This window comes from Thamnophis sirtalis, unplaced genomic scaffold (genome assembly GCF_051295495.1).
Source record: "Thamnophis sirtalis isolate CommonGarterSnake01/CBP01778 unplaced genomic scaffold, rThaSir2_p1.2 scaffold_3, whole genome shotgun sequence".
Taxonomy (NCBI): domain Eukaryota; kingdom Metazoa; phylum Chordata; class Lepidosauria; order Squamata; family Natricidae; genus Thamnophis; species Thamnophis sirtalis.
Genome location: NW_028261383.1, coordinates 138416154 through 138441115, shown reverse-complemented (window position 1 = coordinate 138441115; position 24962 = coordinate 138416154). Strand labels below are relative to the sequence as shown.

Genomic DNA, 24962 nt, shown 5'->3' with positions numbered 1-24962 from the left:
AAATATCATTCAGTGTTTGACAAAGTGTTTTCTTAGTTGAGTTCCTGGCTGAAATCCTGATAGTTATGGATTTAAAATGTCATTAGAAGACAATAAAGAATCAATTATGGAAGGATACTCTCAGAAACCTCAGATCAGAAAAAGGAAAGAGAGAGACCAAGTCCAATAATCTGAAGATAAAAAAGGATCCAAGGAAGATTTCTCCAATAAAAGGCAAAGAGGAACATGCTTTAAAGTTTGAAAAACTATCAATGTTTAAAGAAAAGTTCAGCAAGACAGAAAGCAGGTTAGAAAAAGAGGCAGAAAAATAAGATAAATGTACAAGAAAAAAGATTCAGGAAGGAAAGTTGCATTAAAGGAGACCAGCAGAGTTTTTAAACACAGATGATGATTAAAAGAAATACCAGAAGACAGCTAGAAAGCTTCCCTCAAAGTAAAATAGCCTTTATCAAAAAGTTAACAAGAAATCTGAAGACGTAATTTCAGATCTAACAATCAAAACACTACAAAAGGAGCTTAGAACATAGATACTTAAGCAAAAAGCATTACAAACAGGAAACTGAAGAGCCACAGGAATGGAACTGTGAAGGATCCCCACTAATCCTATGGTGTACAGATACACACAGATGCCAGCCTCTATTTTAGCCTTAGTGAAAAGACTGTACAGCTCTGGGTAAAGGATAAGAAATTAAAAACTACAATGAAATCTTATTAATATGATTATCCTGTAATATTAGATGCAGTGTAGCAGTGGTGGGTTCCTACTGGTTCGGCCAAACTGGTTCAGTCAAACCGGTAGTGGTATAGCGGCCTGGGTTGCTGGAACCGGCAGTGACCCAGGCCTGCCACACCCCCAAATCGGTTCCCTCGTGGTTGTCGCCATCTTTTTTTTTAGTTCTGCGCATGTACAGAACAATTTCAATTAAATTGTGCATGGTGTGGAGCGTGCATCCAGCACGCACACGCACACCAGCAGTAAAGCTGGGAAGACCCCACCCCTGGTGAGCAGGGCTACATTCGGAGTATAAGACGTACCCAAATTTTCAGCGACTTTTAAGTGCATCTTATACTCCAAAAATACGGTAGATGTAATTTTCTATTATACATACTGAAAATTACAAAAAATAATAAATATGGATATACAAAAGACATTTTGTCTTTGGAGACCAAATGCTCTGCAATTTTCAAAACATCCTATTCTTCCTTTGGACACAAAACCAGTTTGTTTCAGGACCATATTGTGAACAGACCATGTTACAGCTTGATCAGCATGGTCCATAAAGTATATATATATAATTTATGGACCATGCTGATATATATATGTGTGTGTGTGTGTGTGTGTGTGTGTGTGTGTGTGTGTGTGTGTGTATGTATATGTATGTATGTATGTGTGTATGTGTATATATATATATATGTATGTATGTATGTATGTATGTATGTATGTATGTACGTACGTACGTATGTACGTACGTACATATGTATATGATGTATATGTATATGTATGTGTATGTATGTGTATGTATGTGTATGTATGTATGTGTATGTATACACACACACACACACACACACACACACACACAGATATATATATATATATATATATATATATATATATATATATATATATATATATATATATATATATATATATATATATATATATATATATATATATATACAGAGTTTCTAAACATTCTACCTTTAGAGATGGAATATTTTGCACATACCTAGATAGTATGCATACTTATATACCAGTATATCATAATTGTTGTGCAATCAATACTGCTGTATATAACTTGGTGTTAAGTTACTGTCATATTTTCATAGGAAAAAGATCTACTTTAAAATGACTTATTAAGTATCCATGATTTTTTAACAAAAACCAATTGTCCATACAATAAATTTCATTTCATACATTAACTGTTGAATCCGAACTAAAAGCTTGGGCCTCTCAAATTGCATCTTTATGGGTTTTTTTTAATTGCTTAAAATTTATAAGCTAAGATTTTACCTAGCTGGCAAAGATCAGATTAGCTAATGGGAAGGGCCTAGAATGAATCAAGCACTACTGTAATCAGGCATGTTGCCATCCATCCATTATTCTCTCTAATCTTTATGCTGAGTGTAATGAGACAGCTCTAGTATGATTAATAGCTACTTGACTTGTAACAACAGCCTTTTACCTTTCCTGAGGTCTTCCATTGGGAAAGATACGCAAAACTGCCCTCTGGAGCTGTTCCTTCATCTGTAAATCTGGAACTTCTCTTAATTTCATTTCTAAGAAATATCCTTTGCCAAATTTAGTCTTGAGGTGTTGAACTGTACCAATGCATCTATCAGATGTTCAGGGCAGGAAGAAGAGAAAAGCAGGAGAAAATAGATTTGATATTAAAATCATTAAGTTGGTGTTAATTATAAATTTGGTTTCTTTTTTCCCCAAGCGCCTTAATATTTAGAGAAGGTACCTCAATTTTCCAGACACCAATATAGCGACTCGATCACACACAGCTTCTGCTTCTTCCATGTAATGAGTAGTCAGAATAGCTGCTCTCTTTTTACTTTTAAAGGCTGCTCGGATGGCTTTCCTATCAAACATAATAGATACTCAGGAAAAATTGGTCTTGCTAAGCCAACTCTTCTTTATATCAGTCCCAATCTGATAACGTAAATAAATCTATAAATCTTTCCCAAAACTAAAGTTGCAGTAAGGAAGAACAAGTGGAAACTAAATCCAGATGAAATGAAGCTGCTGCTGGTAAGAAAACAAAAACAAAAACAAGATTCTGTCTATTTTAGATAACATTGCTCAGCCCTTGAAAGAATAAGTTTAAAGTCTGGAAATGCTCTTTGCTGTTCAACTCTTTCAATATAAATAAATGATGCCTATGGCAAGGAGTATTATTTATTTATTTGGTTTCTATGTTCCTCCATTCCAAAAAGCTCTGAGCAGCTTTCAGGAAATAAAAAAAAAAGCCAAAGCCAATTAAAAAAGAAAATATTAACAATTAAACATAACCAAACAGTTATGCCACAATTCACAGATAGAACAACTCACTTTCTTAGATGCAAGCAACCAGAGCTACATGTGAAGGATTCAAGGTGAATATCGTGTTTCCCTGAAAATATGACCTGTCCTGAAACTAACGCCTTGCCACATTTTTTGGGTTGGCAAAAAATAAGCCCACCCGAAAATAATGGAAGACTCTCTGTCCAGAAGACTCTCTGTCCGGCAGCCGGTCCACCATAGAGAGCACTCCTAGAGCAGGGCATTCGGCCTGTACCTGGATGGGAGTGACTGAGGGTTGTCTCCAGTAGGGATATTGAAATGATTGGACCATGTGATGGACCTCCCCATGTGGTGGGGAAAACCCGGAATTCTCCAATTCGGGCTTTCACAGATGTGCCAATATGACATTTCTAATAAAATGGAACTTGGAGGAATTGCTAGCCTTTCGTTGGGGGTGTTATTTGGAACCCTGACATTAGCTGGACAGTAAGACAAAAATGATTAAGGAGGCAAATGGTAACTGGGAAAGTTGAGCCAGGATGGTAGCAGCATTTGAATAAATGGGCATTATGGCAACAATTTGGAAATTTGTGGATTATTCTTGTACAATCTTTGCAGCAATAAGACCTGCAGTGTACTGTATGCCATAATAAAAGTGTTACTTTTCTAAATTTCCCAGCTGAAAATTAAGAAAAAGTTGCTTCTATTTTAAATTTTGCTGATATCTCCATTTTATATTTCAGAGTTAGAGAACAGATTCTCTTCCAGTGGTGAATCCACCTGATCATCTATGTAGAATGAAGAAAAACTTCCTTCATCACCTGTCAGAGATTTATATTCTGATGCCTTTCCTGATTAGAATGTTGGGTGCCACCCAGTCAGTCTGGCACTACTGCATTCTCTCTCCATTCCTTCTTTTTAAAAAATGAAATATAATGTGTGAGTGAAACCAGCCCTGGCAGCACTCTTGCAGAACTACTAGCATGATCAGTTTCACCTGCAATTAATTTTACACCTTCAAAGAGCAAAGAGAAGAAAGCAAGGAGGGTTGACACAATTGTTAGGTAAGAGAAGTTTCTCTCTGTGTGTATTGTTTACGGCTAACTGCTTTGAAAGTGTTTTGAAATACGAAGGGCATTAGTCTTCATAAATCCTGTTAGACCAGATGTTTACATAAAGACATATGGGGAGAGAATAGAAGCCTTTTTCTGCATCTTGGGATCGCAACTTTCCAATATGTTCATTTTTGTTTCTATTATGAGCATTGACTTTTTGCTAAATTTGTTATGCTTAAGTTATTTTTTACCAAGAGTAAAATGCCTTTTAAAGGCTACAGAGAGGATCTTTCATTAACCACTGCCCATCCTGACCCGCTATACAATAGGAGGGTAAATGGTTGTGATTTCACATCAAATATATTCTCTGTGTCTTTTGGAGACACTTACCACATGTGCTGTTTTGCTTTGGGGTCCATACCAGTAGAAGGTTCATCTAGTAGAGTAATGTGGGGACTCCCCAGCATACTTAAGGCAAAACATAACTTAAAAAAGAGACAAGGGTGGGGGAAATACATCAAAGATGGTTATTTACTTTAGGTAAGGCCAAGTGAAGCCAAAAAAAATCACTGTAAGATGCATAAATGAAGTCAATTTTTCAGAAATTCTCAAGGAGATTCTCTATATCCCTTATTTTCAAAGAAATGTCAAATTTCATTTTATGTAACAGAGCACACGTAAAGGAGGAGATAGTGACTAAATGACCTGATGGTAGTTTTAGTTATATTCCTCTAGACAAAAAGATATTTGGGATACTGTCTTACAATACTTAATGGCCATAATAAAAGGTTAAGAGAAGAAACATTTTTCTCTGCTTGCATAGTCAAATGTTTATGCCATCATTTGTTATTCACCATAGCATGAATTAGAAAGGTAACTATTTCAGAAGAAAACCAAACCTTTCGTTTGATTCCTGCTCCAAGTTTCTTTACTTTTTTCTGTAGCTGCTCCTTAAAGTCAAGTGCACTGGAGATGCTGGGGGGAAAAGAACCTCACTCATCTTTCTGTCTTGAAAAGGTATTATACTTATAAGCAATGTAAAAAAAAAAGCAATATGGCCCCAATTCCCAATGCTTAATGACCATCTTAGAATTTTTATCCTTTTGATGTTTGTCATTATGTATAATTTTAAATTTTTTAATCCTAATTTAATTGTAATGTTAATTTTTATATTGTTTTATTTATTATTTATATTATATTGTATACCACATAGAGCCTCTGTCTGAGGGGTATAGACAGTTTAGCAATATGAAAATAAATAAATATACTCAGCATATGCTATGATGTTTTTTTACCATAATTACCGTATTTTTCAGAGTAGAAGATGCACCTTTTTCCCTCAAAAAAGAGGCTGAAAATCTAGGTGCATCTAATACGCTGAATACAGCATTTTTTCCTTCCAAAACCGTTGACACCATGATGTCAATACATGCTAATGAATGTATTAATATGTATTAATTAATCTTTTGCATATATTAATGAATTATTTTTCTCACTTGCAATGTCTTACCATTTTATGACTTCTTTCAAGTCACTTTCGCTCATTCCTTTGATGGCACCATATATTTCAAAATGTTCTTGTAATGTGATTTCAGGCCAAAGTGGATTTATCTGTGGACAGTACCCCACAAACCTCATGGAATCATCTTCATTATTATCACTTGAAGAAAAGTCTCCCATCAGCACCTGTTGATACACCATTGCTTTCAAATGATGATTCTAATTAATAGGCCAGAAACATTTAAAAGTTATTATAAGCACACTTTACTGAAATAATAATAATAATAATAATAATAATAATAATAGGATATTATTAGTTCAAGGATTTCAGTTCTCTTTAATTAGTATGGTATAGTAGTTCAAACAAAGGTCAAGGTTTCCATTTCCACTTTTCCACTGAGCTTCCTGAGTAGATTCTTGGTCATCTATAGGACATCTATTTATAGGACAGCTATTCTCAACATGATGAGGGGTGAGACTGAAAGCATGAAATCTGGAGCTCCATAGAAGAAAAGTTGGTTTTGTGTGTGTGTGTGTGTATGTGTTTGTGTGTGCGTGTGTGTGTGTGTGTGTATGAAAAGCCATCAGTAGACACATCACTGGTAAGCAATGAACTTCCAATGCTATTCCTTCATCATTCATAGTATATAATAATAGATATGCAATCTCAGTATGAGGTATTCATATTATCAATTCAAAAAGAATTACCACCTGCATTATAAGATCATTTTAAATGAGAATGCCCATAACATCAGTAGACACATCACTAGTAAGCAATGAACTTCCAATGCTATTCCTTCATCATTCATAGTATATAATAATAGATATGCAATCTCAGTATGAGGTATTCATATTATCAATTCAAAAAGAATTACCACCTGCATTATAAGATATTTTAAATGAGAATGCCCATAACATCCAGTTACAAAAACTGCTAAAAAAATGGTTAAAATCAATTACCTGGCCTGAATTTGGTTCAACTTCTCCCACCAGAATATTTATTAGCGTACTTTTTCCAGCTCCATTTGGACCTAACATTCCCAATATTTCACCTAAGGGGGAAAAAAATCAGAGTTTGCAGTTTTTACTTGTCAAGATTATCCATCTCATTTTTTAAAAATATTGAGTCCATAATAAATAATTGTAACACTAACCTTTTTTTACACAAAGTGAAACACAATTAGTTGCCACTTTCTTTATTTTTCTTCCGAGAAGAAAATCACTCTTTTCATCATATTCTTTGTGCAAACAATGGACTAAAACTGCTGGTTTCTAATGAAAAAAGAACGTAGAGATTACATCTGAGCTGCAATGAATGTACAATGTAAAAACATTCCTTTAAATGGACGAAAACTTAGTAACCTGGTTCTTCTCATATAGAACATAAAAGTGAATGTACATAGATAAAACAGTTCTAGGTTTTTTTTTGGGGGGGGGTACAGATTATCCACTCAACAGGAGATCACTATTTCCCCTCTCCTACACAACTAATATTGAACAAAAATATTCCTTCTTTACGTTGTGTGGGAAACAGGCTTAATTTTGTTTCCCAAGTTGGTTGTGGTTTCTGCCATTAGGAGGTGTGGTCTGAACAATCATAGGAAAAGCACTCCTCTTGTTTCCCAGTTCCTGCTATATCATTGTATGGTGGATCACAAAGGAGCTGAAATGAAGAGGTCCTAGCACGGCAACATACAAAATGTACAGAAACAGGAGAAATGTGCTATAACACCCTGAACAAGAACAGCAATAAACTGTTTTTATTTTCCTTGAATGCAGAAAGAAGGAAGTGTTTAAGTGCATGGTGATGGAGGGGAGGGGGAGCCAGACTGGTTTTAGGTTTCTATAAAATGTAACCAGGCCCGTCGGCATAGAGTCTCAGTTTCTTAGATTCAGAAAAACATATCACTCATCAGCTGTTTCCAGACTACTTAAGCAAATTACCCCTTTCAATCCTGATTTTCAGTAAGGAGAGAGAGCTACATAGGGATAGGAAGATATACCTCTTCACAGCTTTGACAACTGATCAGCTCTTTAACCCTCAGCCTTTCTGCTGTAACATCTTCATCCTCATTCTCATCGTGCGGCACATCCGGGTGTTTCCAGAACTTGGGCTTCATAGGTGTTCTGAAAACAGGTAAAAAGATTCATTCTCTACAATGGCTCTTTGAACAGACAAAATAAACAGGAAAAATGTTCCATGTAATATTTAGCAATAAGGTAAGTCAGCTGTAAGAGCCCTCAAATTAGCCTGTTCTTGATTGGAAAAAGTTCACAGGTGTCATGATGTGAAGAACAATTCAACACAACAGGAAGAAAAACTACAGTTCCAAGTCTGCCCCTTTGCTGAAACATGTTTCAGGAAAAAGAAAAAGCTTTTCAGGCTACATACTTTAAAGTGTAGGAAGCTGTTATATTCAATGAAAGATGATTAATAGAAAAAGTCAGGAGAAGCTGGATCTTATGTAGAAATAAATGATAATGTCCATTAATTGAAATGAAGCTGTAGAATGAATGATGGTCAACACAAGGATATTTGCAGATTCATCACCAAATAATTCATAAAACATATGATCAGCAGAAGGCATTCACAAATATATTAGCAAAGGACTGGAAAAGGACACTGCATTTAAAAACATTGGGAAATGTTTTTTAAAGGGATACAGGTGGTACACACTTAACAACCGCCTGTTCAGGGATTATTCCAATCTGTGATGTAATAGTTATGACTGGTCCTCAGAGTTCTTCCCATTGCAGATCCCCAGTGTCGCATGGTTGCTATTTGTATCTTTTTCCTGGCTTCTCATAAGCAAAATCAATGCCACTAGGTAACAAAATGGCGACCATGTAATGTTCTCGCTTAATGACCCATAGTGATTCACTTCATGATAGCAACCCGGAGTACTGGAATTCCTGTTGCTAATTCACATCCCATCCTATCTGGTCCCAATGCCATCCTCAATAAAGGATTACCTATATTTTTCAAACAGCCATTCTGCTATAGTCTGGAAGCAACACTAACCTATACATTCTTTATTCTACATCTAAGAATATGTGTTTTCCTTGGAATTATACTTTGGATTTTAATAAACAATCCAAGCTTTAGTGCAAGAAACTGACTATTCTTTCCAATCTTTTTTTCTTTAATACTATAGTTTTCTGTTTCCTTTTAATAGATTTTTTAAAATCAGATGCAAGGGTAAGCACAGATTTCTAAGCAGTAAATCTGAAATATCAAATTATTTATTTATTTATTTATTTATTTGGATAAAAAGTTTCTTCAAAAGGTATTTGAAATTTATCATTATCTACTGACATTTGATACTAGGATATTACATTTTCTTATCAGTGATATACCAACCTGAAAAATGGATCTTTTCTTACTGACTTCCCTCCACACTTCATTTCAAGATAACGCAGAAGAAAGAGCCAAACTACACATTGCAAATATGGCTAATATGAAAGAAAAAAAACATATTAAAACTTCTGTTTTGCTAGAAACAAGAACAATTTGTAAGCAAGTACAATAAAAACAGACAACTGAAAACCGCTACTTAGAATGCCAACTTGCTTATGATAGGACGTTTTACAAAATAATTCATTGTAGCAGCCGAGTACAGGTAGTCCTCAACTTACAACCATTTACTTAGTGATCGTTCACAATGACAAAAGTACTGGAAAAAGTGACATTTTTCACACGACTGTTGCAGCATCCCCATGATCATGTGATCAAAATTCAGACACTTGTAACTGGCATGCATTTAATGCTATCTGTTATTGTTTCATCTTGGACTCTAACATTCTAGCTTTTAAATTTTTATTTTATTTATGGTGATATTCTTGTATTATTTTTCTAAGATGCTGTGTATTATATTTTGCCTTAGGTTCCTGTTAAATCAAATGTGCACTTCATAAATAAAAATGCCTGATGCCATCAATTACTTATGCCACAATTCCATTCTGCCCTAATATAGCACAAAGTAAAATGACTATAATGGATTGAAGGTCCATTTTACATTCTATTATTTCATTTTTTTAAATCCATGTCAAAGCTGAATAATACAATTGTGATGGCATGCGAGAATGACCTTGGGCACAGCTTAGGCAACTTCTGACAGGAGAAAGCTTAGTCTACAAATGGAGCGGGGGGGGGAGAGGAGAGAGAAGCATGTGAGGTGTTTCAGAAAAGACCCTCCTTAGTTTTCTGGAGACTTAAAAGAGAAAGGAAAAAAATACTTTCAGTCTGGCAAGATTAATTTTAACTCTTTGAGTAGTCCAGACAAGAAACACAACCAAGAGCACCAATACTATATCTTTAGGAGCCGTGGTGGCACAGGGGTTGGAATGCAGTATTGCAGGCTAACTCTGCCCATAGTCTAGAGTTCGATTCTGACCAGCTCAAGGTTGACTCGGCCTTGCATCCTTCCAATGTCGGTAAAATGAGGACCCAGATTGTTGGGGGCAATATGCTGATTCTGCAAACCACTTAGAGAATACTGTAAAACATTATGAAGCAGTATATAAGTCTAAGTGCTATTGCTGTTGCTATTGTAAAGTTACATTAGCAGAATCTTGCAAGATGGTATTTACATCCCCTCTCCCTTTTTAGTCTTAGGAAAACTAGGGAGGGTCCCTTTGGCAACACTTTTCTCCCAGCTGCTGACTGTTGCCTCTTATCAGACTGTAGCGTAGGCTTCAGCATCCCAAGGTCATTTTCACCTACCATCACAAGAACTGTTTCATATTTAAGAAACATGAAAATGAAATAAGAGATATTCTGCCCATCTTGAGTAATGCAACTCTGGGCAGCATGCCAGAAAAAAATGAATATTCTTCAATATTTTTTAAATATAGCTCTGGCAAGATTGGCCTGTTGCTTTTATGCTGGCCTTTGAAGCAAGCCACTTGTACCAGTAGAGATACAGTTATTACAGCTGAAATGATCAGGTTTTTTTTAAATGATTCTTCAGGTCCAAGCAATAAATATGAACCTAGACTAAAAGGGTGACTGAAAACCCCATAATTCTTGTCAAGGTCTCGAAAAAAAGTTCTGTTCCTCCAAGTAGCTAATAAAAGTTGTGTGTTCCTTTCCCACCCAAGTCCAAAAGTCTTCATAATATAACTCATTTTTTCATGATACTGCATTTAACACAATAAAGTTGAATGTATGTGTTTTTTATTCCATGTATAATCAATGCTCCTACAAAATCAAACAATACTATTACTTTTGCGAGGGAGAGGGAGCATTCTTCACAATGGCCAAACCAATTTTTAAACACATCATAGTTTTGCACAAATTATAAACAGACTAACCATAAAATAAACAAAACAATATGTTATTATTTCTAGGTGTAACAAAATAGCTGATCTATTGGATCTTTTATTTAAAAGGTGCTTACCGCTACAACAGAAATCAACAATCTTTCTGAATGCTTCTCCATCTTGTTATCAAGTTTCCGCACTATCTAACAAAACAATAAATACTTAATTGAAGCCAAGCTCAACAAACTTTAAAAAACGGTATGACTACTGAACTATTTGAACGTTTTCCCATCTTGAGGGGATTCCAGGTGAACAAGGTAATACTTTTATTTTTAATTCTAATATTTTTCACAGTAGTAGTATCAAGATTAATCAATCTTTCTGTTATCGTGAGAAGAAGTGATGACAATAATAAAATGACAGGAAGTGAAGCTAAATTCAAGAAATATCCAGAACAGTCAAATGAGAGGGTCCCTCTGTTGTATACTATCTGATTTGGTTGTAATAAATCTCTAAAAGCATTATGGTGGAAATTCATATTAATTGAAATGGAATGATACTAAATGTAGTATCCAAATTATATGTTGAAAGAGTCTTCTAATCTTCATTCAGCCTGAAGGTAACTTTCTCATGTTTTGATTCTCAGCTTATAAGAAGCATCATCATAAGCGCATTTAAGATAAAATATGGAAATAATTTAACCCTCTAGTGAAATGACTTTTGTTATCCAAATGCTTTACACACTATCAATATTTACTCCTGGGGGTTGGGAAACACTTCACAGCACAATCTGCAATATTGTTAAGCATTGGTGGGGAAGACAACCAACAAAACCCCATAAATATGATTAAAATGAAGAATCACACTTCAAAATGTTTTCTGTTCTCACCGCTCCTGCATTGTAACTTATTATCTTTCTTAACATAGTCTCCAATTTTATATTTATCCAGTATTTGTTTTAAGTGAACAATACACACATATACACATATAATTTTATAAACATACAAGTATATTTCCCTACACACAGAGGTAATAATTTAATTTATGTCAATTTATTTTCCTAGCACGTGCCAGAAATAAATTTACTGTTTCAATTTCTTAGAAAACCTACCTTTATAAAAGAAATGAGACACCCAATAAGAGGATAGATGGGAACAAAAATAGAAAAACAAACATGAAGAACAGCGGCTGTTGTATAATACCACATAAAGAAGGCTACTTCGATGACAACAGAACAAACTAAAGCGGCCTGAAAGAGAAAAGAAAATGTAAAAGATTATGTTATTTATTTTTATCCAGTGCCATTCCATGTCCCAGGCAAATGGCATCAAATACAAGATATTGTAGCTAACGTATAATGGCATCTCAGGGTGCAGGGTTAGCCCTAGCCCATTGGCAGGTATAAGACTTAGTAATTTAGTAAATTAAGGAAAATGGAGAAAAACATTAAATAGCCTGGAGGGAGGGAGGACAAACTAATCTGAAGAAGTAGATTATCTGAATCCTTTTCAGTGGGAGTTCAGGATGAGTTATAGTACTAAGATACAGTTATGGCTGATCTTTGAAGGGCTTGCAATGGGGTTAAGGGGGTTGAAATGGGGTGTGTTCATCCTGGATTTTTTGGTGGCTTTCAATACTATTCATAAGTATCCATAAGTATGCTATTGACCATAGCATACTTATGGACTGGCTTAGGGGCTTGAGAATGTTCTGCAGAGCTTCTCTTTCCTCTGTGGTCAGTTCCAGTTTGTATTCATAGGGATGGAGGGAGAGAAGCCACAGAGTGAGATTATTCGGTGGCATGTGGTGCAGCATACTGGTGGTCCTTAGCTGTACATCTCCACTAAGGCGAGACAAAATGGTGCCTCCCAGGTGCTTATTCAGTTCTTGGAGGCTGCAAAGTTTTGATAAGAAAGAACTGGTTGCAGTTCAACTCTAGCAAGACAAAATGGTTTTGGGTTTTTTGGATCCCCCTTGATCTGGACAGCTGTCATCTTTAAATCTCAAAAGGGTAGCACTCCTCTGGAGAGTTTGTACACAGTTTGAAAGCCGCTGCCCATGTTCATTCATGCTTTAGTCATTTTCCACTTATAGTATTATACATGAAAACCAACTAAATTTCAACTGGTTTAGAATAGATCAGGGCACGGAGTTTTGAATGCTCTAAGTTTTGCACATGTTACACCACTGCCATCCAAGCTGCACTAGCTCCCAACCTCTCTCTGGATGCAATTCAAGATGCTGGTTATTATCTTTAAAGCTCTGGATGCATGGGAGAGGTTATCAACAGGACTAGCTATACCTGAGAGTATCTGCCTGCCCTGCCAAATCAGATAGGATGGATGTGTTCCAGATCTCCTCTATTAAATAATGTAACCTGGCTGGATCTAGGAGGTGTGCCTTCTCTGTAAAAAATACCTCTCCTTTGGAACAGCCTTCACTTCAAGATTTGGAGGCTCCTTTCCTCTTGGCTTTCCAGAAGACTTGTGAACACCTGGTTCTTCCCCCAGGCAATGGGCCAGGATAGAAATTTAAACCAACACATGTGTAACTGGCATAGAGTTGTTATGATGTCCTGGCTGGAGTGTGTCATTAAAAAAATGTGGGGTTCTGTTTTTTTTAATTTTTCATACGTCTATAGTGATATGTTTATTGCTAGCCACCTGGGTTATACTATAAGAGGGGTGGATCATACAAACAACAAATAAGTTTAACTTACCACTGAAAAAATAAATGACCAAAATTCTTTGGTATTTTGTATGGCATTAAAGCTGAAGGAGACAATATAATTAAACATAATAACCGATGGTACATAGCCAATAAGGCAAAAAACCTGCAGGTAAAAAGAAAATTCTTAGTTGATTTTTTAAAGATTAGGGATAAAGAAAGTAGTACATAAGCGTAAAGGAATTTTCTAACAGGCAAGCTATGGGGCAGCTTAATTCCTTCTCCTTTTTTCTGTTCTCATCTGTTTCATACAGATTCAGCTGTCCTATTCTTCAAGCTGAAGCTGAGGCTCAAATACTTTGGCCAGCAAATGAGAAGAGAGGACTCACTGGAAAAGACCCTGATATTGGGATAGATTGAAGGTAAAAGGAGAAGGGGATGGCAGAGGATTAGATAATTAGATAGTGTCACTGACACTGACACAACAAAGATGAATTTGGTCAAACTCCAGGAGACAGTGGAGGACAGGAGGGCCTGGCATGCTATATCCATTGACTCATGAAGAGTCAGACACAATTTAGCAAATGAATAACAAAATTCTTCAAAACTCTTCTTGCAGTCACTGATGAAAATACATATTTATGCAACACTTTTTGTAGGAACTGTGATAGAAGAAGTATAGAGGATTCTGTGGAGTCCCTAGTGCTCTCTGAGCTTGGTTGGTTTGTTTGCACAGTCTGGAAACAAACAACCAAGCTAAGAGAGCACCAGGGATTCCACAGTTCAACCCAGAACTCAGATAGCCTCTACTGGAACAGGGGATTCTCTTGTTAACTAAAATGGCTGAAAAGTAATAAATCATTAAAGTAATAATGCCGCACTAACAAAGAATGAGGAATCTCCATATGTCTGCAATATTATAACCCATTTCCAAATGAAGCAAAATTTTAATTATGCTTCTATTGTTTCCCTAGCGATGACATGAGATCCTGGCTTAGATTTGGCATACTAGTACATGAATAAAATAAGCAATTCTAATACCTCAATTAAACATTCTTATTACACCAAGCAATAATCAGTTTTTAAAAAAATGAATTTTAGAAAAGCATTTGTCTGGAATTTTGCTTCTTAGGATAAACCAATATGGGCTAACTAATAACATGGTTTTCAATTGGGGGGGGAGGGGAGGGGGTTAAAAATATTCTTATTCACTTTTGTGGAGAGATTGTTTAAAATCCAAATGTATTCACAATAAAATGAAAAAATAATAGGAAATGTATTTATTGTAAAATAGAACTTACCACAGCAAGAAACTTTTCAGGAAAAAAATAAATTCCATGATGAAATACAAATAAACTTCCTATCATAAGAAGAAGAATGATGTAAAACAATGGGATATCAATTAGTGCTTGTCCACACCAATAAGCAGAAGGATAAAGTCCAGAGATTTTGAGTTGGGTGTATGCTCTGATCTGCAAAAGAAATAATAGATAGGTTAATAGATAGGTAGGTAACTTATTGTGGCAGTAGATTTCATCATTCATCCTGATTTTGCTCTTTCAGTTTGTAGCTGATATGTTAATAGTAAACATATCTACATGATATACATGGTACATTTTTAAAATACTGAACCATTATAAAATCCTAATGCTGGAAGAATATTAAAATTTATTAAATGTAATCAACTAAAAGTTGATTAAGTTATTTTTGAAAAATGGACAAAACATTGAGACATGAATAAAACTGGATCCAAAAACAATTCATCAATTTTTTTTAAAAAGTGCATCTTAAAGACGGGGGGAAATTACAAGACAGATAAAATAGTACATACTAGAAGTGATAGTAATTACATAGTGCATTAGAATCGTTAGAGTGATCAGCAATTATAATTAGGATAGTTATTAAATCTAAATATAGCTATGAGAGTCAGCCAAAATATAGCAAAACCTCTCCTAATGGTGCTTCTTCGAATTTTATCATGTCCATAGTATGTATATTAATAATTTTGATACAAATTTCACTGGGAAGCAATTTGCACATTGCTTTCCCACTAGACTTTGCAATGGCACTGATATGTACATGAAATTAAGTCCTATAACAATGTTTCTGGAAATTTAAAAAGTTATACCCCATTGCCTGTTTAGCTTCTCCCTTCTAAATTGCATTGTGACTTGGCTCAATTGTTACACAGCCCCAACAGGCCATGTCATGTGTGGCCTTCTCTTAATAAGCAATGGTCTTTGGGTTATGATGGCAAACTGGGATTGCCACTGCTGACTGATGTGGTTTTGCGATATTGCACTTTACAACCATGTCACTCAGCAATGGAAATTCTGGTCCCAACTACTGTTGTAAGCTGAGAACTACCCATAACATGAAATCAGTTAAAATGTCTTTTAAGTTATTCCAGCTCCTTTAATGGTAATTGAGATGTGATATGTAGAAGAAAATGATTATGGACTCAATCAAATATTTCTGTTGCTTCAGGAAAATATTCTAACTGGCATATAAACCACACAGGTTGTATCACTAAGGTTTTGGCGTTTCCCAGAATCATAGGACAGTGTAAGGGACCTTGAAAGTCTTCTAATCCAACTACCTCCTAGGGCAGATCAATTCAGACAAATGGCCATCCAACTTTTGTTTCAGAATCTCCAGAGATGAAGTGAGATAATTCCATGAGACAAGCTGTTCCACTATTTAATAGTTCTCATAATCAGGAAATTCTTCCTTAGTTTGAGTATGGATCGTCTTTGTAAAATTTCCAATCACTGGTATTTGTTCTAACTGTGGGAACTACAGAAAATGAATTCATACTCTCTTCCCATACCTGACAGCCTTTTAGGTATCAGGAAGACTGCTATCTTCTTAAGGCTGAACTTTTTTTTAACTATTCTTCTTCATAGAATACTATTTCCAATCCCAATTATCTTTGTTGCTTTTCTCTGTATCATTTCCGTTTCTCAGCATTCTTCTTGTATTATGGTACCCCAAATTCAATATGCCAGATGAGATCTGTCCAGGGCAGCATACAAGCAAAACTTTACTTCCCGTGAAATTGACAAATCTCTATTGATGCAGACCAAGATTGCATTGGCTTTTTTGACAGCAGCAACACACTGTTAACCCATGTTCATTCGGTTGTCTATCAAAACACCCAGGTTCTTCGTAAAAGTACTATTGTTGATCCAGGTTTCAATGTACATTATACCTCTATAAGTATAGAAGTCTACATTGCTTGCAATTTTGTTGGAAAAGAGCCAATATTCAAGTCTATCAAGATTCTTTTGACATTGAGCCTGTTTTCTGAAGTGTTAGCAATCTTTTCCATCCCCCACAAGCTTCATGTCATCTACAAAATTGCTTAGCATCCCTTTTATCCTCTTTTTTAAAAAAATGTTGATAAATACTGTGCCAGGACAGAATCCTGATGCATATTTCTTTAATGGAGACATACCAGTACATTCATTGAGGACCATAAATTGGCTATAGTTATTCAACAATCCGTTTGGTAGTGGAAACATCACACTGTTCTATTTAATCAACATAAAACTTGTTTTTAACACAGTCATACTGGTTTCTAATAATCACTTTCTTCCTTATACACTCACTGCTTGATGATCTTTTCTAGCATTTTCTCAGGTATTTATGTCAAAACCAGCTCAAAGGCATATATAAATTTATTACCTTGTGGTTTTCTGCATTCTCCATGGCAAAATATGATGGCATTCCAGTGACAAGAACTCCTAGTAAGACAGCTTCAAAATACAGCACAAGAGTGAAAACTGTGTCAGTGATTTCCTGTGAATAAGAGATTTTTGTGTAAGAAATTTTTTTTTTAAAAAAAACACCTTGAAATCTAACAAAGTCTAAACATATGGCCTGCTTATTTTGGTATGCTATAAATCATGCCTTGTTAACTGCATTTTGTTTCATGTGTCTCATATTAAATCCTACAATACCAACTAATTCCAATCTGTAATGAATTTGTATTCATACATCAAGAAATAGGCAGAATTCTAGAACTTTAAATAACATGTTTAAGCCCCAAAATTTATTAATACAATTTTTCTTTCTGATGTATCACCAGCTACTGACAAAAATGAATCCATATTACATTTCAAAACTGCTCTGTAACCATTTCTAGCTACTACCCACAAGACTTAATACTAGAGTTTTTTCCCTTTTATATTATCACTTCCTATAATTGAGAACTTTGAAGACACCTATACATTCTTTATAATATTAGAACACTGGTTATGCCTACATTAAGATGCAGAGAATTTTCTATCTTGCCATGGAGGTATGAGCTGTACTGTGCTATGAGCTAAACTATGTAATGTATTTGGTTCCAGCATTCTTTCAAATCATAAAGCAGATAAAATGAAGAGCATTACATGCATGACAGCACTAAAATCATTTTTGAGACAAGACTTAAAAATGTCTTGACTCTTATAGTTGGTAGTTCTTCAAATTATTACCAGAACGATGGAGGCACAGCTTATAACCAGTTGAAAATAAGTGTATGTCATGAGCATTTTAAACTAGATCAGTCACTGCAACATTCTATTATACACAATTAGCAAAGTACACTTTCTTGAAAGCATATGTTGAGACTTTCCAGTTTTCATTTTTCAGGGAATCTCTGGCCTCAAGTGGCATTTCCCAGCTTAGAATTTCTTCAACAAACTTACATGAAAATTATTCGGAAAATTTGTATTATTTAAAAGGCAAAACTAGAGCAAATGAAGCTTGAAACTATATGTACAAATGCCAATGTAAAAAAATGCTTAATGAATAACATCAATCAATTGAATCAGATTGGAGCTAAAGTAGAATACTGGAAAGAATAGCCAAAATCTTTTAATTCTTAATATATAACATCATTATCCATCGTTATATGAAGAATATACAATTATCAGCATTTGGAATTTTACCTTCACTTACTTGAAAAAAAGGATTACTCCAAACTTGGATCTTTTCAGTTATGTTTGAACTGTATAGATAGAAGTTGCTAATAATATTCATCATAACAGGTAAAGAATGTATCATGGTGCGATTAAAAGCAGCAGTAAAGATATAATTCTGCAACAACAAATATAAAAATTAAACATTTATATTTATGAGAATAAATCCGTGGCACGACAAAACCGCGAAGCCCTTATCCACGGAGACATAAGCACGTCGCTAAAGCCGCGACGTCATCACCGCGCGTCATCACCGCGCATCAGATTTCTTTCATGCATATTTTGACTTTTTTTTTATCCTGAACACCTTCAGATGAAGAAATTTTTATTTTCAATTGATGGTTTCTGGACTGCTTTTTTTGGGGGGGGGGGAGGGATGAATTCTGCTTGGGCCAACTGTTTTCATGTTTCACATCTGTTTTCATATTTCTTACTTAAGAAACCCTGTTGGAAGATTTTTTGTTTCATCTGAATGGATTATGTTTGTATTTTTAGTCCGGGATGTACATTTTGTGTTATTATCTCTGAGACAGATGGGTGATTAAGAAAGATGAAATATAAATAAACAAAAATATTATTTTTGTTGTTGTATAGTTTTATTATTGGATTACATTTTTGTTGCATCTTTATTACTTTATAAGTCTAGGTGGCAAACCTACCTAATACTTCCTCCTCCAATTTTCCTGTCAACAATCTTGTGAGATGGGTTGGGCTGAGAGAGTGACTGACCTAGTCACCAACCACCTTTCGTGCCTAAGGTAGAACTAGAATTCACTGTCTCCTGGCTTGCAGAACTGAAGTATCCAGAAGCAATTCACCATCTACAAATTTATTAACCTAGCAAATTTGATACATTTGTTTTCAGATCATATTGTATAACTACATATAATTGCACACACATTTTACTAAATTCCTGTATATTCGAAGAGAATTATGATCTCTTCTTACCTTGTCTACTTTAAATACATTTAATGCTGCAGCATGTGGGGCAAATGACACATATCCACTGTTGTTTAATGATGAACTGTGGAAATCTGCTGATTCATAATCACTGTCACTGCGTATCTCTGTCAGTATATTCTGGTTTCTAAGAGCACTAATTAAGTCATCTATGTTTGAGCCTAGATTAAAAAAAAGGAGAATAGGGCATAAAAATATCACAGCTATTCCATACATTCAGAGCAATCGAAGTACATAAAATTTAACCACAGTTAACTCTTAAAAGAGATTCAGGTACAATGTAAGAATGATCTGGAGAGAGGGATTTCAATATTAAAAAAAAGTGGGCCCTTTTCAATTCTAGAGAGCCTTAGGAGATGGCATTTGAGTGGGGTGGACCAGAATGACAAAAGCAGAATTGCAGCATTTAAAACACCTTTTATAGCACAAAGGGAAAGAGCTTATGATGCAACCTTGCTATTGTTCCTGCAGATGCATACAAGGTTAAGCTCGCCATTTGTCATCTGTTAGTTTGAAACCTACATGCAAATATAACCTTAACCTTATAATTCATGGCCTCCTTATCTATAGTTTATCAATATGAACTTGAATTCATTATTCATGACAATCCATTTTGCACATCCATTTTTTTTGTACAGGTGTTCTACGCAATCTGCCATTTTGCTCTGCAGAAATATGGATGTAGCTTTTAGTCAATTTAGTTACCCAAGCACTATGCAATGTTCCTAACATTTAAAACAAGCTACTACTTCCATGGTGAAAACAAAGAACTCTACAATGGCCTCCTCTACTCACTATAATTTCTCAGCAAACCACAATATTCCTTAAAATGCTAAATAGAGATGTGGAGTGCTGCTAATTTCAACTGTGGAATTAGGAACCCCAGGCCTTTTATTTTGTAATCTTTGGGATTTTTTAAATTGCTATTATTTTTATTTTATTTTTATTATGAATACAGTGGTACTTCGGTATTCATCATTTGATTCTGGGACTTTGAGTACTAAAAACAATGAGTACCAAACAAATTTTTCCTATAAGGAATAATGTAGTGAGTCACAAGGCAGTCGGCATTGACAAGTTCTAACTGTGCAGTGAGTACCAAACAAATGATGAGTATCGGGACAAAATGCTCACATCAAATGTGTTGAGTACCAAATCTGATGAGTTTCAATGCAATTGAATACCAAGATACCATTTTACTGTATTTTATTTTGAAAATTATTTCCTTAAATTTTTTGATTACTTATTCTTTGTTTGAAATAAAACTGAATGAGAGAATCTAAGATCTAAAGTGGCTACTGTACAGTTATTTCTCTTCTCTGATTTTTGGGAGAATCTCTGTCGTCTTTTCAATCATTTTCTAGCTCTTAAACACCCCATAGCCCCAAGATATTGTATCAATACAGGTAATCCTTGCTTATTGACTGCCTCGGTTAGCAACCATTCAAAGGTACAACAATGATAAATAGTTAATGACTGGTTCTCCAACTTGCAATCTTCACAGTCATGTGATCGTGGGGAAGCTAGCAGGAAGTTGCAGGTCACACTTACGTGATGTTGCACTTAACGATGCACAATAATTTGCTTAACAATTGCAGCACAAAAGTAGTTGTAAGTCTGGCACAGTCACATAATGTTTCACTTCACTATCACATCAGTTAGCTATGGAGTTTCCAATTCCAATTTTACATTTTGTTTCAAAAAGCTAAGATATAATATTTTGTAACAAGATAGTCCACCTGTAGTGGATTTTATAAATATGAAATAAAGAAGTGGAAATGCCAGGAATTGAGATAAAACCAATCAGAATATTGCATTTAAAATGTAGTTGTTAAATTTCTTACCAGTAGAGTTTTGAATGAGGAGACTAGTTTTGTACTTGTCATATGTTTCATTGGTCTTAAGAAAATATAAATTTGGAGATAGCTGTATAGGGACTACAGCTTTTTTGACATAGTGATGTACAACAAACATAAAAATCTGAATAACAAGAAACACTGTAAATAACAAAAATCTGAAAGAAAAAAAAGGAGAGGTTCATTTAAGAACTAGATCAGAATTAGGCAGGCTTGTCTTGAGAAATTCTTTACATTACACTGCATTACAGTCCATCAGTCTGTGGCTAAAGGTATCTTCAGTTATTGAAAACTGTAACTAAGTGGTTTTGAATGTGAATTTTCTTACATTGTGATACACAACGGTTATAAATAAGCTTAAAACTCTCAGTATACAATGAAATGCAGCAAATATACAGAAAAAATATTTTTAACAATTACTGCTAAAGTTCTCAATTAACCAATCAGACTGAGCTATGCCAACATTTTTCCCTTCCCTGAGAGAGCAGGGGAATAAGATTGTAGAACTAGCAAGTAAGGTGTTTGCTAATATCAGTGTTGATATCCGTCAGTTGTTGCTACAAGCTATCATTTTTAGGAATCATCATTATCTGAAAAAATAATATTGGCAGTAAAATGTAAAAATTTAAAGTGACAATTTAACAATATGCAAACAGACTTCGGTTGATATATAAGTCTAAGTACTATTGCTATTACTACAGGAATAACTTTCGAAGAAACAGTACAAGAAATCGTAATAGCTGCCAGCGGGAACATTTGGAACAACTGTTGTTGCCTTCTACGCCACCTCTTGCCATAATGTTCCTTAGTTGCTGTCACACATTCCTTGCCTCTGAAATGACTCTGCTGTGTTTGAAAAAGGGCCTCACCCATTACTCACCAATTTTGAAACTAGCCCAGTCTAACTGAAAGTGATCATATACAGGTGAAACTCAAAAAATTAGAATATCGTGCAAAAGTTCATTTATTTCAGTAATGCAACTTAAAAGGTGAAACTAATATATGATACTTGCAAAGCAAGATAGTTCAAGCCATGATTTGTCATAATTGTGATGATTATGGCTTACAGCTCATGAAAACCCCAAATCCACAATCTCAGAAAATCTTAAAATATTATATGCAATCAATAAAACAAGGATTGTACATAGAACAATATCGGACCTCTGAAAAGTATAAGCATGCATATGTACTCAGTACTTGGTTTGGGCCCCTTTTGCAGCAATTACTGCCTCAATGCAGCGTGGCATGGAAGCTATCAGCCTGTGGATCTACTGAGGTGTTATGGAAGACCAGGAGGCCTTCAGCTCGTCTGCATTGTTCGGTCTCATGTCTCTCATCTTTCTCTTGACAATGCCCCATAAATTCTCTATGGCAGTGGTTCTCAAACTTCCTAATGTCGCGACATTTTAATACAGTTCCTCATGTTGTGGTGACCCCCGACCATAAAATTATTTTTGTTGCTACTATGTAACACCGGGAGCCACAAATCTGGGTGGAGGTGGCAAACTCAACATCACTCCCACCAGTGGTGGGATTCAGCCAGTTCGCAACTATTCGGGAGAACCGGTTGTTAACTTTCTAAGCAGTTCGGAGAATCGGTTGTTGAAAGAAATCTCATTTTGCTTTTTTCCCACTTTACAGGGATAATCCTGTAAGGAAGGCAGGAAGGAAACATTCCGGTGTTGTTTCTAGCCTAATCTTTATTGCCCTGCTTACAGAAACTGCCTCTCCGGTTAACCCTTATTACATTGTAACAGCTAAGGCGAAGCGCCCATCGACCTGAGTGACCTTGAGTTGGCCACGCCCACCCAGTCACATGACCTCTGAGCCCCGCCTACCCAGCTGGTGATTAGGTCAGAGAACCGGTTGTTAAATTATTTGAATCCCACCACTGACTCCCACCCAGTCACATGACATCCCCCCCAGACATGGCTACCAAGGTTTCATGGCTCAGTGTTTTCTGTAAGAATAGGGTCTCTCTCTCTTCTCTCCCCCTCCCTCTCATTTCTGTTTTTCTCTATTTTTCCTCTTCTTCCTTTCTTTCTTTCCTTCCCTTTCCCTCTTTCTTTTTTTTTCTTTCCCATTGAATACAATAGCAAATCCAAAATAAAGTTATTAATTGTAGGAAATTGCTTCTCGGTAATCGTTTCATAGTGAACTCTAAGTTGATAGAAGCTGGGAAGATTGTACTAACAGCAATAGGATATATATTTTGATTTCTTTTGACTTTGACAATATAATACCAAAATTATAAATAATCTTATTTTCAGATGCATTTTTTTTTGCAATCTCTGTTATTTTCTTTTTAAAAAATCAGACTTGCTTCCAATTTGTGCCTTCTGGCAAACTGCAGTTTTCTTGCCAAGAAATCTAGCTTGCCATTGCTTTCATCATAGGTCTGAGAAAGTTAGTTTATTTATTTATTTATTTTCTCTTTCTTTCTTTTCTCTTCCTTTCTTTCCCCGATTTGTTTCCCTCTCTTTTCCCTCTCTCATTCTCTCCCTTCAGATCTCTTTCATTTTCTTTCTCCCTCTCCCCCTTCTCCCTGTAATTTGTTTCCCTCTATTTTCCCTCCCTCCCATTCTCTTTCCAGCTCTCTTTCATTTCTCTCTCTCTCTCTCTTTTTCTCCCCTTTTCTCTTTCATCTCTTTCTTGCGCGTGCAAGCAAATTACTCTCGTGGGCCAGGATCACGGCGGCGGGGACAGCGACTCCTTCCACTGCAGCCATTGTGAAGTGAATAGCTGGCTGTGCTCCGCAGGAGACTCCTCAGTACCAGACTCAGGTCGGTCCCCTTCGTGTTGACTCAGGAAAGAGCTGGAGCAGCCGTCTCGAGATGCAGAGAGGGAAGAGTTCCAGAGCCCTGCGCAAGGAGAACCCGAGCTGCTCCTTCCTTCAGGCCGGCTTCTTGCCAGCCTCTCCGTGGGACGCTCCTCGGCGACCCCTGTGAAAAAGTTGTTCAACCTCAAAAGGGGTCGCGGCTCACAGGTTGAGAACCGCTGCTCTATGGGGTTCAGGTCAGGCGAGTTTGCTGGCCAATCAAGCACAGTAATCCCACGTTATTGAACCAGGTTTTGGTGCTTTTGGCAGTGTGGGCAGGTGCCACGTCCTGCTGGAAAATGAAGTCAGCATCCCCATAAACCTAGCCTGTGGAAGGAAGTATTAAGTGCTCCAAAATCTCCTGGTAGATGGCTGCGTTGACCCTGGACTTAATGAAGCACAGTGGACCAACACCAGCAGATGACATGGCTCCCTAAATCAACACAGACAGTGAAAACTACACACTGGACTTCAAGCATCTTGCAGTGAGGGGAGGGGCCGATGCCGTGACGAGACGACGCGCGATCTCAAAGCTCTGAGATCGCACTTGACACTTTTATTGCTGGGGGGTTCCAATGGACCTAAATCATCCCGAAGAGATGGTGAACAGGAAGATTACATCTTGCTGATCTCGGGGATATCACAAAATCTCCGAGAAAAGCAAGGCAAAGTCTGCTGCTGGCAATAAAAATTCCAGTCTATCAAGGCTGACAAAGTCAGGGCAATACGGAGGAGAAGTGTTAAGCTGGTGAGAAACTTTTATTGTTTTTAAAAAAATGAACTGCCTATAAAATTTAAAAACTGACTTAAATCAAAGAATAGAAGAACTTAGCAGCGAATTTGATTTTTGTAATGGTTCTGGAGAGTGGT

At 36.0% G+C, this 24962-nt stretch overlaps 1 protein-coding gene across 2 annotated transcripts in view; it reads right to left on the bottom strand.

The window, feature by feature from the left end:
* Positions 1–24962, bottom strand: part of LOC106544047 (cholesterol transporter ABCA5) — a 75906-nt gene that overhangs the window by 8751 nt on the left and 42193 nt on the right. For both annotated transcript variants that reach the window (XM_087710202.1, XM_087710201.1), the window contains exons 20-36: positions 21263–21432; positions 19407–19579; positions 18439–18576; positions 17179–17292; positions 14793–14963; positions 13544–13657; positions 11936–12073; positions 10962–11027; positions 8924–9015; positions 7566–7689; positions 6717–6834; positions 6523–6614; positions 5573–5748; positions 4962–5037; positions 4453–4547; positions 2466–2585; positions 2184–2333 (exon numbers count right to left, since the gene is read on the bottom strand). In XM_087710202.1, the coding sequence (XP_087566328.1) occupies positions 2184–2333; positions 2466–2585; positions 4453–4547; positions 4962–5037; positions 5573–5748; positions 6523–6614; positions 6717–6834; positions 7566–7689; positions 8924–9015; positions 10962–11027; positions 11936–12073; positions 13544–13657; positions 14793–14963; positions 17179–17292; positions 18439–18576; positions 19407–19579; positions 21263–21432 (2127 nt within the window). The remainder of the gene's footprint in view (positions 1–2183; positions 2334–2465; positions 2586–4452; positions 4548–4961; positions 5038–5572; positions 5749–6522; positions 6615–6716; positions 6835–7565; positions 7690–8923; positions 9016–10961; positions 11028–11935; positions 12074–13543; positions 13658–14792; positions 14964–17178; positions 17293–18438; positions 18577–19406; positions 19580–21262; positions 21433–24962) is intronic.